Raw genomic sequence first — 16,444 nt, 5'->3', positions numbered from 1 at the left:
TACGGGAATATCGCTTTAATTAACAGATGTCTTTCTCTGACCCAGGCACTCAGCATGGCATATTTAGGCACCCACCCCACCGACACTTCCTGGTTCACAGGCCGATGCAATAAGACGTGTGTTAAAACGGGTTTAAAAAAAGGTTTGGATAAGTTCCTAGAGGATACATCCATAAACTGCTATGACGCTAATTAATAACCAATAGCAGCTTGTGATCTATCTAATGTTTGGGTACTTGTGTCTTGGATTGGCCACTGTTGGAAACAGGATGCTGGGCTTTATGGACCCTTGGTCTGACCCAGTATGGCATTTTCTTATGTTCTTAATGTTAACTCTCTGTTTTAAACACTTTAGTCAACTATTTTGGACCAAAATGTTTTTATGCTAGAAATGACCAAAAAGCAGGTGCTGAAGTATAGGGGGTGTGCAGCAGGAAAAAACTTGTTTCGTTTGAAAGTTAACTTCGTGGGGACCCTAATTCATTTCTTTAGCTTCAAAGAGAAAAAAAAAAAGTGTTTTCATTTGCCATGCAAGTCAATGGGGGGGGGGGGGGGGGAGTATGTACAAGAAATTTCCAGCCTATATTGGGGTCCAGAATAGGGGTTATTTATTTATTTTATTTATTTATTGTTTTTGTTATACCGAGTTTCATGATAGGCATCACATCAACCCGGTTTACAAATAACAAGGAGTGTAAAGCATAACGTAACGTAAAAAACAATATTTTCAATAAGAACCTTGAACTTTAAATACAGTGAATCAGAAATAATTTTCTAATCAATTGTCTTAAAACTTGTGGGAAGAAATCAACAGAAGGGGAAAAGAACTCCAAGGTACCTAGAAAGACTGCACAAAAAGTGGCATGAATAGCTTACGACTCTGTAAAGAGGCAAAGGGCTACCAACATTGGCAGAATTTCACCAAGTCACTGTGAGAGGCGCAAAGAAACAGACTAAGGCTCTAAAAGAGGACACCAGCAACAGTGTCATGAACCCGGGATGGCATCTCGAGCAGCAAACTGGCTCCCAATGTGACATTGGTATCCTAAGGCAGCATGAAGGGTGAACACAGCAGAGACCCCTGCAGGGCGGGCACTGATAATGGTGTCAAGCAGCAGAAAGAGTGGCTTGAAGACTCCACAGCATCATGAGAGGTGCAAGGCAGAACCCCCCAACCACACCCAACTGGGCAGTTGTTAGGTCTGGGGTCCGACAGCAAGGCAGTGTGGAAACAAGAACTCTTAAGTTGTAAGATCTGTGCATATCTGTGCATGGAAGCAATGCTGAGTGCCATAAACACCCCCAAGGTGCAGAGTGCAATTTAGATTTCCTTGTAGAATGGGCTTTCCAAATGGACATTGTATCACATTCAGTGCATGGCAATAGTTTCTCTAATGATTGCGGTGTGATTTTCCTGGAAAGTGGTGAGGACTGCTTTATTTAGAAACTGGAAAGTGGTGAGGACTGCTTTATTTAGCTAAACTCAGGTTGTTCTATCTCCTGATTTTCTGACTTTGCATGAAATTTCTTGCACTACTCTGTTATCACATTCAGATCAAACATTTTTTGACTTGTGTCTCTATTTTGTCCTTCAGAATGAGAACTTTTTTGGATACAAAAAACCACTCCAGTATAATTAATCATTCTTAATGGGGTAGGAGAACTAGGCTGAGATTTTAGAAGGAAAGGAAGAACTATGGAAGTTACAGGTGCCACTGTGCCCTGGTAGTGAAAGCTGTGTCTTTATTGTTCTGGAGACACAAAACTCCAGTAAAACAAACCAAAAAGAAAGCAAGTGCGGGAAGAACACCTCAAAAACTCCAAAACACTAGCAACAGTGACATTTATTTATTTATTTATTTATTATTTTTCTATACCGATGTTCCTGTAAGAATACAAATCACACCGGTTTACAATATAACTGCAAAAATTCGCTAAGGAGCGTTACATAGAACAGTGAAGGCAAATTAAATAAGGAAAGCGTTATAAATTAACATATCGTAACTGTAACTTGTCATATCGTATAGCTTAACATATCGTCACATATCATAACTATAACTTAACATATGGTATAACTCAACTTATCGTCAAATTTTGTAACAAACAAGGCATCTTAGAAGAGCGCTTAGGACAGATAACAGAGACAACATAACAACATAACCGGACATAACATAACATGGCATCTAAGGGAACGCGTGGGGAAGATGACTAAGAAATATAATAGGAGCGAAATTGACTCTGTGTCGACTGATTGGGGTGTAAGAGGAGGAATTAAGAGTCTCATATGGCTAGAATTAAGAGTCTGTGAAGGCTGGAGTCAGGCGTCTGGGAAGGATAGAGTTAGGAGTCAGGGAAGGCTAGGCTGAATAGCCAAGTTTTAAGTCTTTTTTTGAAAGAGGATGGGCAAAGCTCTTGCCTGAGGTCCGGAGGTAATGCATTCCATTGATGAGGACCTGCTGTCGAAAGGGCCCTCTTTCTTAAGGATGATTTTGCTTGTGGGGCAAACAGGGTGTCTTTGTAGGCACTTCTAATTGGTCTGGATGAGGTATATGGTGTGAACTGAATAGTGGTGTCAAGGGATATGAGGTTGTGTTTGGCTTTATGGATGATCATGAGGACTTTGAAGAGGATCCTGTACTTGATGGGTAACCAGTGGAGGTGTTGAAGAGCAGGGGTGATATGATCCCTTTTTTTGGTGTTGGTGAGGATCCTGGCTGCTGAGTTTTGAACCATTTGAAGAGGTTTTATGGTGTTGTCTGGGAGCCCGAGCAGGAGGGAGTTACAATATGAACCCTTGATGGCATCTGAAGTGGCAAACTGCCACCCAAAGAGGCAACAGCATCCTAAGTCAGCACTACTGTTTGGCTTCTTACTGCTTCACCTTTCCCTATCCCCGACAGGACTGATTTTGTCACTGGGATGTGAAGGTTTAAATGATTTAATATTTTGCAATGGTATCATCATGCCCACTGACTGTGCCAGCGCCACGCTGACACGCGTGTGTGAGCAACACAGAGACACTGCTGCACTGTGTTTCACACCTCTGGTACTTGTTCTCTACCACTGACAGGTGCTCCCCCCTGTACCCACAATTTCCACCACCTAGGCAGACACAAAATCAGTACCAGCTCTGCAAACAACTGTCTGCCTCCATTACCGCAAGGCAAAAAAAAAAAGGTACAGCAAGTAATACAGACGCAGCGCTGTCTCACTGCTTTGAGTTACTGACTGGCACAGTGACAGACTGTAAGATGGGCAGCAGCAAAAAAAGTTGATTGGGAAAAATAAACCCCTGTACTCGGAGGGAGCTCAAATAGACACTTCCAGACAGTGTCATCTGAAAGCATGCACAGCAAACTCTGACACGTTCAGCCTTCAAGATCAGCGTCGCTGTACCTGGTGCGTTGCAATAGGTCAGACTGGAAAATTGCTTCACCGTGATACATCATCCCCGTTGTCTCCTTGTCAGCACGTCAGTCCTATCCAGGTCTCCTGACTGCCTGCTCTGAACTTTTTAGCAATTCCTAACTGTATACCTGTTGCTCTCCCTATGATTTCTATGAGTCCTTTGACTATAATGGCCTATAGACATCACTGAATTTCAAACAAAGAGCATTTATTTAATCCATGGGGCCCACAATTAGTTTCATGGCCCCACAAAAAAAACAAAAAACAACCCAACAACAAAAACAAATTGGCCCCTATTTGTTTCAATTTTTTTAAACTAATGTGCATGCCTACTGAAGTGCCCTAACCCGCATTACATTTTATATACCTATCTGAGTCTGTCATTTTGCCATACATGCTCTGAGCTGAGAAAAAGATGCCCTACCGCATTTTTCTCAAAGTCATAATTTTGGAAAGCTCCTTCATTCTCCCCCAATATAAGAACATAAGAACATAAGAAAATGCCATTCTGGGTCAGACCAAGGGTCCATCAAGCCCAGCATCCTGTTTCCAACAGTGGCCAAACCAGGCAATAAGAACCTGGCAAGTACCCAAAAACTAAGTCTATTCCATGTTACCATTGCTAATGGCAGTGGCTATTCTCTAAGTGAACTTAATAGCAGGTAATGGACTTCTCCTCCAAGAACTCATCCAATCCTTTTTTAAACACAGCTATACTAACTGCACTAACCACATCCTCTGGCAACAAATTCCAGAGTTTAATTGTGCATTGAGTAAAAAAGAACTTTCTCCGATTGGTTTTAAATGTGCCCCATGCTAACTTCATGGAGTGCTCCCTAGTCTTTCTACTATCCGAAAGAGTAAATAACCGATTCACATCTACCCGTTCTAGACCTCTCATAATTTTAAACATCTCTATCATATCCCCCCTCAGCCATCTCTTCTCCAAGCTGAAAAGTCCTAACCTCTTTAGTCTTTCCTCAAGGGGAGCTGTTCCATTCCCCTTATCATTTTGGTAGCCCTTCTCTGTACCTTCTCCATCGCAGCTATGTCTTTCTTGAGATGCGGCGACCAGAATTGTACACAGTATTCAAGGTGCGGTCTTACCATGGAGCGATACAGAGGCATTATGACATTTTCCGTTTTATTCATCATTCCTTTTCTAATAATTCCCAACATTCTGTTTGCTTTTTTGACTGCTGCAGCACACTGCACCGACGATTTCAATGTGTTATCCACTATGACACCTAGATCTCTTTCTTGGGTTGTAGCACCTAATATGGAACCCAACATTGTATAATTATAGCATGGGTTATTTTTCCCTATATGCATCACCTTACACTTATCCACATTAAATTTCAACTGCCATTTGGATGCCCAATTTTCCAGTCTCACAAGGTCGTCCTGCAATTTATCACAATCTGCTTGTGATTTAACTACTCTGAACAATTTTGTATCATCTGCAAATTTGATTATCTCACTCGTCGTATTTCTTTCCAGATCATTTATAAATATATTGAAAAGTAAGGGTCCCAATACAGATCCCTGAGGCACTCCACTGCCCATTCCCTTCTACTGAGAAAATTGCCCATTTAACCCTACTCTCCGTTTCCTGTCTTTTAGCCAGTTTGCAATCCACGAAAGGACATCGCCACCTATCCCATGACGTTTTACTTTTCCTAGAAGCCTCTCATGAGGAACTTTGTCACACGCCTTCTGAAAATCCAAGTACACTACATCTACTGGTTCACCTTTATCCACATGTTTATTAACTCCTTCAAAAAAGTGAAGCAGATTTGTAAGGCAAGACTTGCCCTGGGTAAAGCCATGCTGACTTTGTTCCATTAAACTATCTGGAAAACCTATATCTACTTCCTTCCTTCTTCCATCTCAACAGTAAAGTCTCAGTTGCTTCAGTTGCTATTAACTCCTTAAAAGCCTTGATGGTCATAGATACTGTAATTCTTTCTACTTCTTCCAAATGAAAAATCTATTCCAATTATGACATGACACAGAACGGATTTATCCATAATGCCACAGTTATAAACAAGCAAAAAAAGGACTTTATTTTATTACCCCTTAAGATACTGTAAAGACAACACATGACCTCCTGCATCAGCCTATTTCCAAATTTATAACATCTTGGCTGAATCTGGATTCCTATGAATAGGTAAAAGGGGAACAGGGGCACTCCTAGAAATATGAACAGGTATTTCCTCATTTTTGCATGCAGTACATAGCAAAGATGCAGAGGGGCAATGATGGCTTTCTCTACCTTATCAATCGAGTAATATGTGGTGTCAGACAACCAACCTTTAAGCGTTCTTGAAAAACAAGTCAGATCGTATATATCTCCAAATCAGATAAATCATTTCCAACATTACTCCAGTCCCTTTGTAAATGTTTAAATATAATCATAGGTTTGTTTTTTTTTGGTTTTTTTTTTACCATTTCACAGAAATGTGGATACCCGTTTTTCCAAAGTTTGTATATCTTTTTTCAAAAGCCCTAAAGTTTGAAGTATGTATAACCATCTAGGGCAGAACTTTCCAAAGTGTGTGTCGCGACACTTTAGTGTGTCGCCTGAGGTGTGCCGGTGTGTCGCGCAAGCCCGGTGCACGTGACACACCGGCAAGTGGGAGCCAATGCGGCCGCCGGTGGAGCTCATCCCACTGGCAGCTAAGCAGTGAAGAATCATTGTGCTGTGTGCCGCAGACACACAGCAGGAAGATCGGTAAGGCCGTGGTGAGTTCACGTCACCTCGGCCCGAAGAAAAAGGGCACGTCTAAACGTGCAGGTGCTCCACCTCCTTCCTGCCCACGCGGCCCCGGAAGAAAAATGTTGCCGGAGCCGCACGGGCAGGAAGGAGATGAAGCAGCCGCGTGCAGAAGAGGAGCCGCGTTGTTGCAGCGGGCGAGAAGAGGCCCGGTAGTAGGGCCCCCACCGCGGATAGGATCGGCTCGAGAAGATCAGAGTCACCGCGATCGGCCCAAGAAGATCAGAGTTGCCGCGATCGGCCCGAGAAGATCAGGGCCGCTGCAGAGCCGATCCTGCAGCGACCCATGAAGAGGAGGGCCCAGAGGTAAGAGAGAGGCTGAGGGCCCATAGAGTGTGTGTATTAGCTGAGTTGAGAGATTGGGTGCCTGTATGAGCTGAATTGAGAGATTGTGTGCGTGTATGAGGTGAGTTGAGAGATTGGGTGCCTGTGTGAGTTGAGAGATTGGATGTGGGAGTGAGGACCTCAATGTTTGCAGAGACAGCATGTGAGAGCCTGTGTGTGTGAGAGAGAGACAGCATGTGACAGTTAAAGCCTGTGTATGAGCAAGACAGCATGTGGGAGTGAGAGAGAGCCTGGGTGTGTGAGAGTCAGACAGCATGTGCAAGAGAGAGACTGTGTATGAATGATTGTATGAGAGAGAGAGCATGTGAGAGTGAGAGCCTGTGTGTGTGTGTGTGTGTGTGTGTGAGAGAGAGAAAGCATGTGAGAATGAGAACCTGACTGTATGTTTGAGGGAAGAAGATAGATGGAGAGAAAAGAAATAGAAAAAAAGACAATATGAAATGAATTGGCAAAAAAATAAGAAAGGGGAGGTGGAACAAAAAAGCCTGGGACCAACCGATTAGAAAACTAAGATCAGACAGCAAAGGTTAAAAAAAAAAAAAAAGAAATAAATTACTTTTTACTTTGTTAATGTCAAGAGTAGCACTTTCTCTATGCGGATCTCACAATGTACGAGATCAACATGGAGGAAGTGGAAACCCACGGGGCCTGCACAGAGGAGGCAGCAGAATGGGCTTCAGTGCCAATAGCAGCAATCAGCGCCTCCCCAATAGCCATGTGGCATCAGTGGCAGCAGAGGAATGAGAGAGGCTCCGAGGTTGCTGGCAAAAGAAAGAGAGGGGGTCTGCCTTTAGTGTGTGCATGTGTATGAATGGGTGCCTGCCTTGGGGTGTATGTGTGTGAATGGATGGATGCCTGCCTGGGGGATGGTGAGGGAGTGGTGTGAAAATGAATGGGAGCCTGCCTGGGGGTCAGTTTTAGTGTGTGAGAATGACTGGGAGCTTGCCTGGGTGTGTGTGTTTGTGTGAGATTGATTGGGAACTTGCCTGGGTGTGTGTGTTTGTGTGTATGTAAGGGAGCCAGAGAGAGTGTGTATGAGAAAATCCAGGGGAGTAAGAGTTTGTGTGTGGGGTGTGTGTGGAGGGGGAGAGAGTGTCTTAGAGCCTGAGAGTGTGTCAGTGTCTGTGAGAGCGAGAGGTTATGGTGGGTATAAGAGCATGAATTTGTATGAAAGTGACAGTGTATGTGTGAGAGAGAATGGACATGTGAGTGTGTGAGAGAGGATAACCTTGGGAAATTGTAAAAAATGTATATGATTTTAATTAATAGAAATTCTATTTATCAGTAGTTCTAAAATATTCTTTTATTATTATGGTTTTACTATTATAACTGATGCTTTATGTTTCTTGATTTTATTTGTTTTATGAGGAATGGTGGTTCTGTTTTTCCATTGTTAATACACAGAGTCTGGCTTCTTGGAGTTTCCATTTCAGTTTTTGTCTAATTTGTGCTCCTTTATTTTGTATTCTGTATTTGGTGAGGGTCTGTCTCTGCTCTGTGTGTGTGACCATGACGAGAGATTCTGCTAGCATAGGGATCTATAGCAATCGGGTTTGTTTTGTTTCCTCAGTAGGTGGTGTATTGGTATTCTAGGACCCAGTGTAATATTTACCCATGCTTTTTCACAGGTAGGGTTATTGTTGTTTGAGTCCTTGGTGTTATTACTGTTATGTTACAATGGGATTGCAGTATAGATTTTGAGTGTCTTTTTTGCGAGGTTTTATTTTAGTTCACAATGTGCCTGGCAGTGGAAGGTGTTTGTGCTGCTGTTACTGTGAGGTGACACCAGCATTTGAAAATATCTTTTAGTATGATGAGCTGTAAGGGAAACATCCAAGCTCCATTGTTTGGGGGAATTTCAGTGGATGCACAGAGTTACAGAACTGGAGGTGCAGGATTTGTATTGACATTCTGTCCCTTCCTATAAATTCCAGATTTCACTCTCATAGCCATATAGAATTAGTTGAATGAGGCTATCAAATAATTATATAGTGTGAAACTGGCCAGCTTTTTAAAATTATGCAGAAGACCCTTTGGACTTTTTTATTAACACCAAATATTCAAAAGCTGTGTTCATCCCATCAAGCTCATATATCTCATTAAAGAGGTAAATTGAATAACACAATAACTTTGTTTTATTATTGTTACTCATAAATTATAACAATAACATTAATCTTGGAATATTATATATTTTTAATATAAACGAAAGGTTTTCACAAGATATGTTGTGTCGTGAAACATTTTATTATGTATATATTTAAGGAAACATACATAAATTGTCGAAATACATTTCATTCATTTAACCTTTAACCTCCGGTTTGCTTGTAGACTAATTACTGTGTCCCGAAATTATGTTTGTCTAAAAAGTGTGTCACCAACATGAAAAGTTTGGAAAGCTCTGATCTAGGGAATAAAACCATTTTAAACAAGTTAGCCCTATCCACCAATGAAAGTGTCACAGACTTCCATTGCTGCAGTTGTAGAATAAGTGAGAATCACAGATATATTAAGCTAGTATAACATTTTAGGTTAATCATATAACAAAATCCCCAAATACTTAAAAATTCCATTAGCCCATTTCAACTGGAAGTTCTCTCCCCACAATTTTTAGTTTCTTCCGGCTTAAGGCTTCCGACCTTTTCAGATTTATCTTAAAGCCTGAAAATTCACCAAATTCCATTAAGATTTCCATTGGAACGTTCCAAAAAATCTACTGGGATAGTGAGCAGCACTAATATACCGCCGCCGCTATTTTGAAGTTGGTCTTCCCAGCTGCACCTTGCGCATGCCTAAGTAAAAGTCCCAAAGAAAGGAGAAATAATTGTCTCCTCTCCCTCTGGACCTACAGAGACCTGAATCCCCTGCAGCTTTCGGGTTCTTATTCCACATTTCTGCAGTACCTGGAAGAGGTACCCCCTACTCCACCACCCAGCATGAAAACTAACTGAAAGAGAAGAAATGTCAGGCCTGACATTATTTGTCACTTAGCACCTCTTCACGAAGCCCACGTGACTCTCGGTTATTAAACACTGACCGGTCTATCTGCCATTATTTCAGACAGCGGTGAAGGGTTAAAAGGAGCGTTACGAAAGGGTTAAAAGCAGCGTTACGAAATCTTACCATCTGCTCATCTTCTCTGCTTTCGTTGGAGTCCTCTGCTCGTCTTTGGAGGGACGAAGCGTGTGCGCCGGCTGCTCTCCGTCCAGCATCTGTCCCCTCACTGAGCCTCTCGCCATCTGCAAGCAGGAAACGCAGGCATTGAGGGTGGCAAGGCTCCTTTCTAGCTCAGCGGTCACAGATAAACCAGGCCGCCCACCCTAGAGTTACCTTCAAGTACCCCGCATGCCTATACCCACACATGTAAAATGTATCCGATGCGTCGTGCACGCTTTCAGAAACTCTTACAAAGAAGATGTGGGGAAAACAAGGAATTCTCCTAATTTTCCACCAAAATACATTAAAATAAAGGAACTTCTAGGTCAGAAAAAGTGGAAGTATTGCACTTTTTTATTTTTTTTTAATCAGGAGGAGGAGTAAAGAAGTCTGTATTCACTGGAATATTACCTAAACCACATGAAACAGAGCCATGAACAATATCAAATTGTATGGAACTTGGAGATCCACGATTGCAATTCTGGCAGCAGTCATGTTCTGCGTAGCTCCAGGCATCCCCTTCCTCCCTTTTACCTGATCCGTTTCCTCATTCCCTTACTCTCTGAATATACGCAAAAGTGGAGAAGTAGAAGTGGAGTGGAGGAGTAGCCTAGTGGTTAGAGCAGTGGGCTACAAACCAAGAGACCAGCGTCTGAGCCCTGCTATCGCTCCTTGGGCAAGTCACTTCACCCTCCATTGTGTCAGGTACAAACTTACGGGCCGATGGAGCGCACTGTTAACCCTTGATTGGACGTGCATTTTCCCTTACCCCTTATTCAGTAAGGGGCAGAAAACACATGTCCAACCTGCGGCACCTAATAGTGCCCTCAACATGCAAATGCATGTTGAGGGCACTATTAGGTATTCACGTGCAATTCAGTAAGTAAAATGTGCAGCCAAGCCGCACATTTTACTTTCAGAAATTAGCACCTACCCAAAGGTAGGTGCTAATTTCTTCGGGCACCGGGCACCGGCACCAGGAAAGTGCACAGAAAAGAAGGCTAAAAAAAGTAAAAACAAAAAAACTTTAAAGTCGGCCGGCGGCTGTCTGGTCGAACACCGGATGCTCAATTTTGCCGGCGTCCGGTTTCCGAGCCCGTGGCTGTCAGCGTGCTTGACAACCGACGCCGGTAAAATTGAGCGTCGGCTGTCAAACCCGCTGACAGCCGCCACTCCTGTCAAAAAGGAGGCGCTAGGGACGCACTAGTGTCCCTAGCGCCTCCTTTTGCCCGTTTCTACCGCCGGGCCTAATATAAATAATGTATCAGGCGCACAGGAGAGTGGCCTGTGTGCGCGCCGGGAGAGCGGGCATTCGCCCGCTCTCCCGCGGACTTTACTGAATCGGCCCGTTAGGGGGTTTATTTTCTAAGGCTTTATCACGTGCAAATTAGGGGAGGGGACGAGTTGGCTGTGGCTTCGCTGCCAGTGATAATGTTACTAATATTATCGTCGGCAGTAGCACACCGAATAGAACCATCTTTCACGGTGGCGCTATTTGGTGCAGCAGCTGGCACACCATGGCGGTGCGAAGGCTGCGTTTTTTCGCAGGCCCGCCCCCCATTTTCGCAGGATTCATCATTCTGCGAAGAATGATGAATCCAAGCCTTAGACTGTAAGCCCTCTGGGGATAGGGAAATACCTACAGTACCTGAATGTAATCTACTTTGAAGCGCTGAAAAAAAGTGCAAAAAGCGGAATATAAATCAAAATAAATAAAAGGAAGGGTAAGGTTCATAGGGCCTACTCTGGTTCTTCATGGTCTCATTTGCTCCAGACAACCATCACTGAGCTCTTTTCCATGCCCTCTGCATCGGAGAGTTCGGGAGGGGCCTGCTGCTACGTTGCTGGCATCAGAGGGGGCCACCACTATTTTGGGTGTTACCGTGCATGGACCTGCTGGGATCCAAAATAACAGCCAGGCAAGGTCATTCTCCCGGGGATGCTTCAAAATTAATTAAGGCCAGCTATTCGATTAATCGCCTGTCTCTGAGTAGCTCACCCTCAAATCGATTCCAATAGTTGGGGTGGGAGTCGGTGGACTGTCTGGTATCTCTGATCCGGATCCCTCTGCAGGTACTACTGTGAGGGTTGGTTCCTCTTCTGAAGTTTTGGCTGCTTTGGGATATCTGAGTGAGACCTGCTGCTGTTTCCCTGGATGATATACGGGGTGCATTAGCTTCTGCACACTCATTTCTTCCATCACTATCTATCATGGTAACTGTTATTCATGCTAGATTAAGCTCACAAGAAGCTTCTCTTCATTTGAATGGATCTAGAACCGAAAGTGCATGCATTTCTTAGGAGAAAAGAAAACACCAGATCTCCCACTCTCCCTCCCCTTCTGATCGCTCACCAATTTTGAAAAGTGGAAAAGTCAAATGTCTCCTCCCAGGACCTGCCTCTATACGAAGTTTGATGCAGCTAGGTACAGCTAATCCAAAACTATAAAGGGGTGACATATGCACATATATAAACTGAAACACACTGACAGATATTTAGGCATCTGATAAGCCAGCGAGTGGGCAAACTACGGCCTGCGGGCCTATTCCAGCCTGACGAAAGTTGTTTTCCAGTTCTCCTCCTCCTGAATTTACCCCATTATCTCTGGCCCGCTGATGCCTTGCAATGATTTCATTAACAATGGACTGATAGCGTGGGCCTCTGATGACGTCATCCTGGTTGTTGGTGGCCAGGGATGACACCCCCCTTGGCGCAGGCGGGAGAGCATCGTGGCCCCCAGCATCCGCAATTAAAGTAGCAGTGTGCCAGCGGGGCAGGAAGATGAGGAGCATATCTTGGCCCCCGCCGGAATTGGCGCGTGCCGATCAGAACATCAGGAGGCCTTTGCAGCTGCTGGTGGACCCCATCCCACTCGTAACCAAAAAACAAAGAAAGAAGTCTGTGTGACCGCTGAAAGAAGTCTGGGAACCCCCCATCCCATCGGCAGTTAAAAAAACAAACAGAAAAGCTCATGCAGCCGCCAGTGGATCCCCCATCCCACTGAGGGGGGTGTGTGTGTGTGTGTGTGTGTGTGTGTGTATGTGTGTGTGAGTGTGTGTGCGTGCACGCGTTTGAGAGAGAGAGAGACAGACAGAGTGAGAAAGAATGAATGGGAGCTTGCCTGGTGAAGTGTGTGTGTGAGGGAGCCAGTGATAGCGAGTGCATGTGTGTGTATGGGGGTGAGTGAGGGAGCACTGTGAGTATGGATAAAAGAGAGCATGTGAATATGGGTGGCTGAGACAGAACATGTGTATGTGTGTGAGAGAAAGAGAGCACACATATGTGTGTGCAACAACCCCTGCCCTGCTCCTTCCTCTCTCCCTGCTATCCACGACAACCTCAGAACATCTGGAAATCAAACGTTTCGAGGTTCGGAGAGCAGGGAATTTTTTAAAATCCTTACTAGTTGTTTTTTTTTTTTATTAGTGAGTACTATTTAAAGCATCTGTTTTGAAACGTTTTATGCATATTTGGAACATTTTTATGAGAGTAAAATACAATAAAAATATTGTTCTATTTGTTAATTGTTTTGAATTATTCTTTTTATTGGTATGAAGAGCTTAGAACTGAAAATGACCTGCTTCACTTTAGGAAGCGACTTAAAAGTCATCTGTTTGCCTTAAGACAACAGTGACTGCAGTACTGGGCCCTCTAACCCCTAGATTTTGAGAGAGAGAGAGAGAGATACTCTTTATCAGGCTCTCATATAAGTAAACTATTTATACCACTGTAAGAGTGGCAACTAGTAGCAGAGAATACATTGTACACATCTCATCTTTTTATACCTGTCAACACTCCAAATCACAAAACCTTCACTGATGCCTACTGTGCTGTTCATACCTCTGACTGTGCATAAATGGCCCCTCTTACAGTGGTATAAAAAAGGTGACTAATGTGTGCCTCCCCAGAGGCTCTCTCTTTCTTCCCCTGCCCTCTCCCTGCCCGAAACAATAAATATCACAAATCCCGTTTCGGCTATAATGCACAGCATGACAGGAAAAAAAGGTGTAGTTATTTCCGGCGTTAAATCCCGTGATAGCGTGCGTCGCAATGCATTATCATATGTGTTGTGGCTTTATCATGGGCGTTAGGGCCCTAACGCGATTTTAAAAATGACCCTCTAAGTTTGGTTACACAGCTAATTTATGTTTTTAATTTTGGCTTTGTTTTATTCTATTGTGTGTTGATATGTTTAGTTGTTTATTGCTGTTTGATTACATTTTGTGTGTGTATTTTCTGTTGCCGAGTTTGTGAATCCGCGGGATCAAAATTTTATAAGCAAATAAATAAATAAATATGGCTGCTGCTTTGTCCTTATCACTGTGGGGTACACTTGCCAATGTAAACACCCCGGATTTCTAAGGGGAGACCCCCTGCCCTGGCCCCCTGCTCCGATAGGAAACACTAATGTGGCCCTGTTTAAAAAAAATGTTTGCCCACAACTGTGATAAGCCACTGTTCTACTGAACTCAGGCTTAAAAACTATGGCAACACTGCACCCCTTTTTCCCAGTCTAGACTGAATGCTTGAATCAGTAGATCATTGATCTGATCCAGCATGGCAATAAATTGATTTTATTTTAAGAAATGTGATTCATAAAATTAGTAAGCTAACCTAAGCAAACATTTCCTATAAACTTATGTTTTAAGATTAATTGACTGTGGCATCAACAAGGCTCTGAGACCAATGAAGAAAATACCGCACTCCCTCTGTTTAAGGCTCTTCAATCTCAGTATAGTTTTACAAATTTTTTAAATTAGTTATTTAATTTTATTAATTTGATTTGATTTCTGCTTTTTCTGTTAACTCAAAGTGAAGCAAAAAGCATAATACATAGTGTGCCTTCTGTGCATCTCACCACGCCATCAACAATCTAGTTTTCCATCACGAATCTTAAACCTTGTTAACCCCTACTGCCCCTAAACACCTCCCCTGCCATTACTGACACTCACCCTCACAATACCTTTATTCCACCTATACCATACCATCTACAACACAATCTCTCTCGTTAATATTTCTTTCATTACAAGACATTTTGCTTTATGAGGTAAAGAACAGATATGATAATCCTATACCTCCAGAAACATTTTTTTTCTTCCTCAGACCACCAAATTTGCCTATATATTTCTCCATGACTAGTAGGTGATGTAAAATATTTCTCTACTATGCTAAAGCAGGTGGTTTCAGCTCTCCAGTTCTGTAATGTATAGATTTTTTATTTTAGCTAATAATAAGACTTTCCTCAACCATAATTTCTGGTATTTATTGCTTTAAGTAGATATTGATGTATCTTCAGAAAGAACCACATCTACATTCAGCTGTAAATTGCATTCCAATATATATATTCCCCAAAGACATTGAATAACTTCACAAGGCTGAAAGGAATGTCCTAAGGTGCTGCTTTCCTTTCCGTACTTAACAGATATATATCAGATGTTGAAATTGTCAGAAATGCTCTCCTCTGTGAAAATTAACTCATCAAAAATTTATGTTATGTTTCCCTTAAACTATTTTCAGAAATGTGATTCTTGTGAAGTATTCCCGATAACTCTTTACTGTCAAACGCACACCCACTTCTTTTTTGCCAATTCTATACTAAATCATTCATACATCTTACCATTTCTGCCTGAACTAATGTGGAATGAAAAAGTGAAACTGTATTGAGACTCGGTATTCTATGCTGACCATTTCTTTAACATTTTTAATATGTTGCTGCAAATCAGAATTTCCCAGAGAATTCATATAGTGTCTTAGCTGAAGCTAAGCATACAAATATTCATCAATGGTTTACTTATCTCTAAATTCTTGGAAATTCAGCACTCGCCCCTCATCCCCAGTATGTGATAGATTGAACAAATACCTTTTATGTGCCACATCTGAAAAACCCTGTTCTGTAATCCCTGAACAAAATGCCTATTTCCCACTAAAGGTAAATATGGGGAAACCTTTATAGTTCGCTTGCATACTATGGCATAACCATGTTTATGTTTTAAGATAATTTTAACCAAGCCATTAGAAGTGGGACTGGGTGGGAATTTAGAAGGTAATGCATGAAGTGTACATGTTGGCTCCAAAGGTAAAGCCTCTTCCATTATCTGTAGGTGTATAATAAGATGTGCTCCAAAATGCCTCATATATTATAAAACTTGAGAAACCACCAGGCTCTATAATTTTCATTAGTTTTGAGTGCTATTCTACCCTACCAATCATACTAATTCTCGTTTTGTCAGATGAATAGGTATTAGCTGAAAAATGTACAACCAAGTAGGGAGTATCATGATACGAAACTAATTAATTTTCCTAATTAAAGAAATGGGACATTTAGCCTACTGTTGCAGCAGTGACCTTGTAGAGAAAAACAAATAGGAAAAAAAATCTTATGTTGCAGAGTCATAATGTCCTCTGGTAAAAAAAAAAATAAAAAAATTCTCAAATATATTTAAAAACATCTTCTGCCCACCTTCAAGGGAAACTCAGTTTCCCAGATATCTTTCACCTCACAAGGTATTCACATAAGCTCAGGTTTATCCATATTTATTTTCAACCCCATCAGTTCTCGATGTCTTGACAATTCGTATAGAGCTGTTTTGTTTAGAGTCTTAATTGAATCAGTAATATGAATCAAAATATCATCAACAAATAAAGCAATCAAACTTTGAAGAAACAACCATGATTCCAGAGGTATTTTTCTCCTGCTTAATATGCTTAAGAGGAGGTTGCAGAGACAAAAGGAATAAAAGGGGGGAAAAGAATCTTTCTCCAA

The 16,444-nt window shown here is 42.2% G+C and overlaps 1 protein-coding gene across 1 annotated transcript in view; it reads right to left on the bottom strand.

The window, feature by feature from the left end:
* B4GALNT4 (beta-1,4-N-acetyl-galactosaminyltransferase 4) overlaps positions 1-16,444 on the bottom strand; it is a 334,646-nt gene that overhangs the window by 226,929 nt on the left and 91,273 nt on the right. The window contains exon 2 of the mRNA XM_029583102.1: positions 9,649-9,764. Coding sequence (XP_029438962.1) covers positions 9,649-9,764 — 116 coding nt within the window. The remainder of the gene's footprint in view (positions 1-9,648; positions 9,765-16,444) is intronic.

The sequence above is a fragment of the Rhinatrema bivittatum genome, chromosome 17 (assembly GCF_901001135.1).
Source record: "Rhinatrema bivittatum chromosome 17, aRhiBiv1.1, whole genome shotgun sequence".
Lineage (NCBI taxonomy): Eukaryota > Metazoa > Chordata > Amphibia > Gymnophiona > Rhinatrematidae > Rhinatrema > Rhinatrema bivittatum.
Note: the sequence above shows the minus strand (reverse complement) of the source record. Positions and strands in the feature narration are given on the sequence as shown.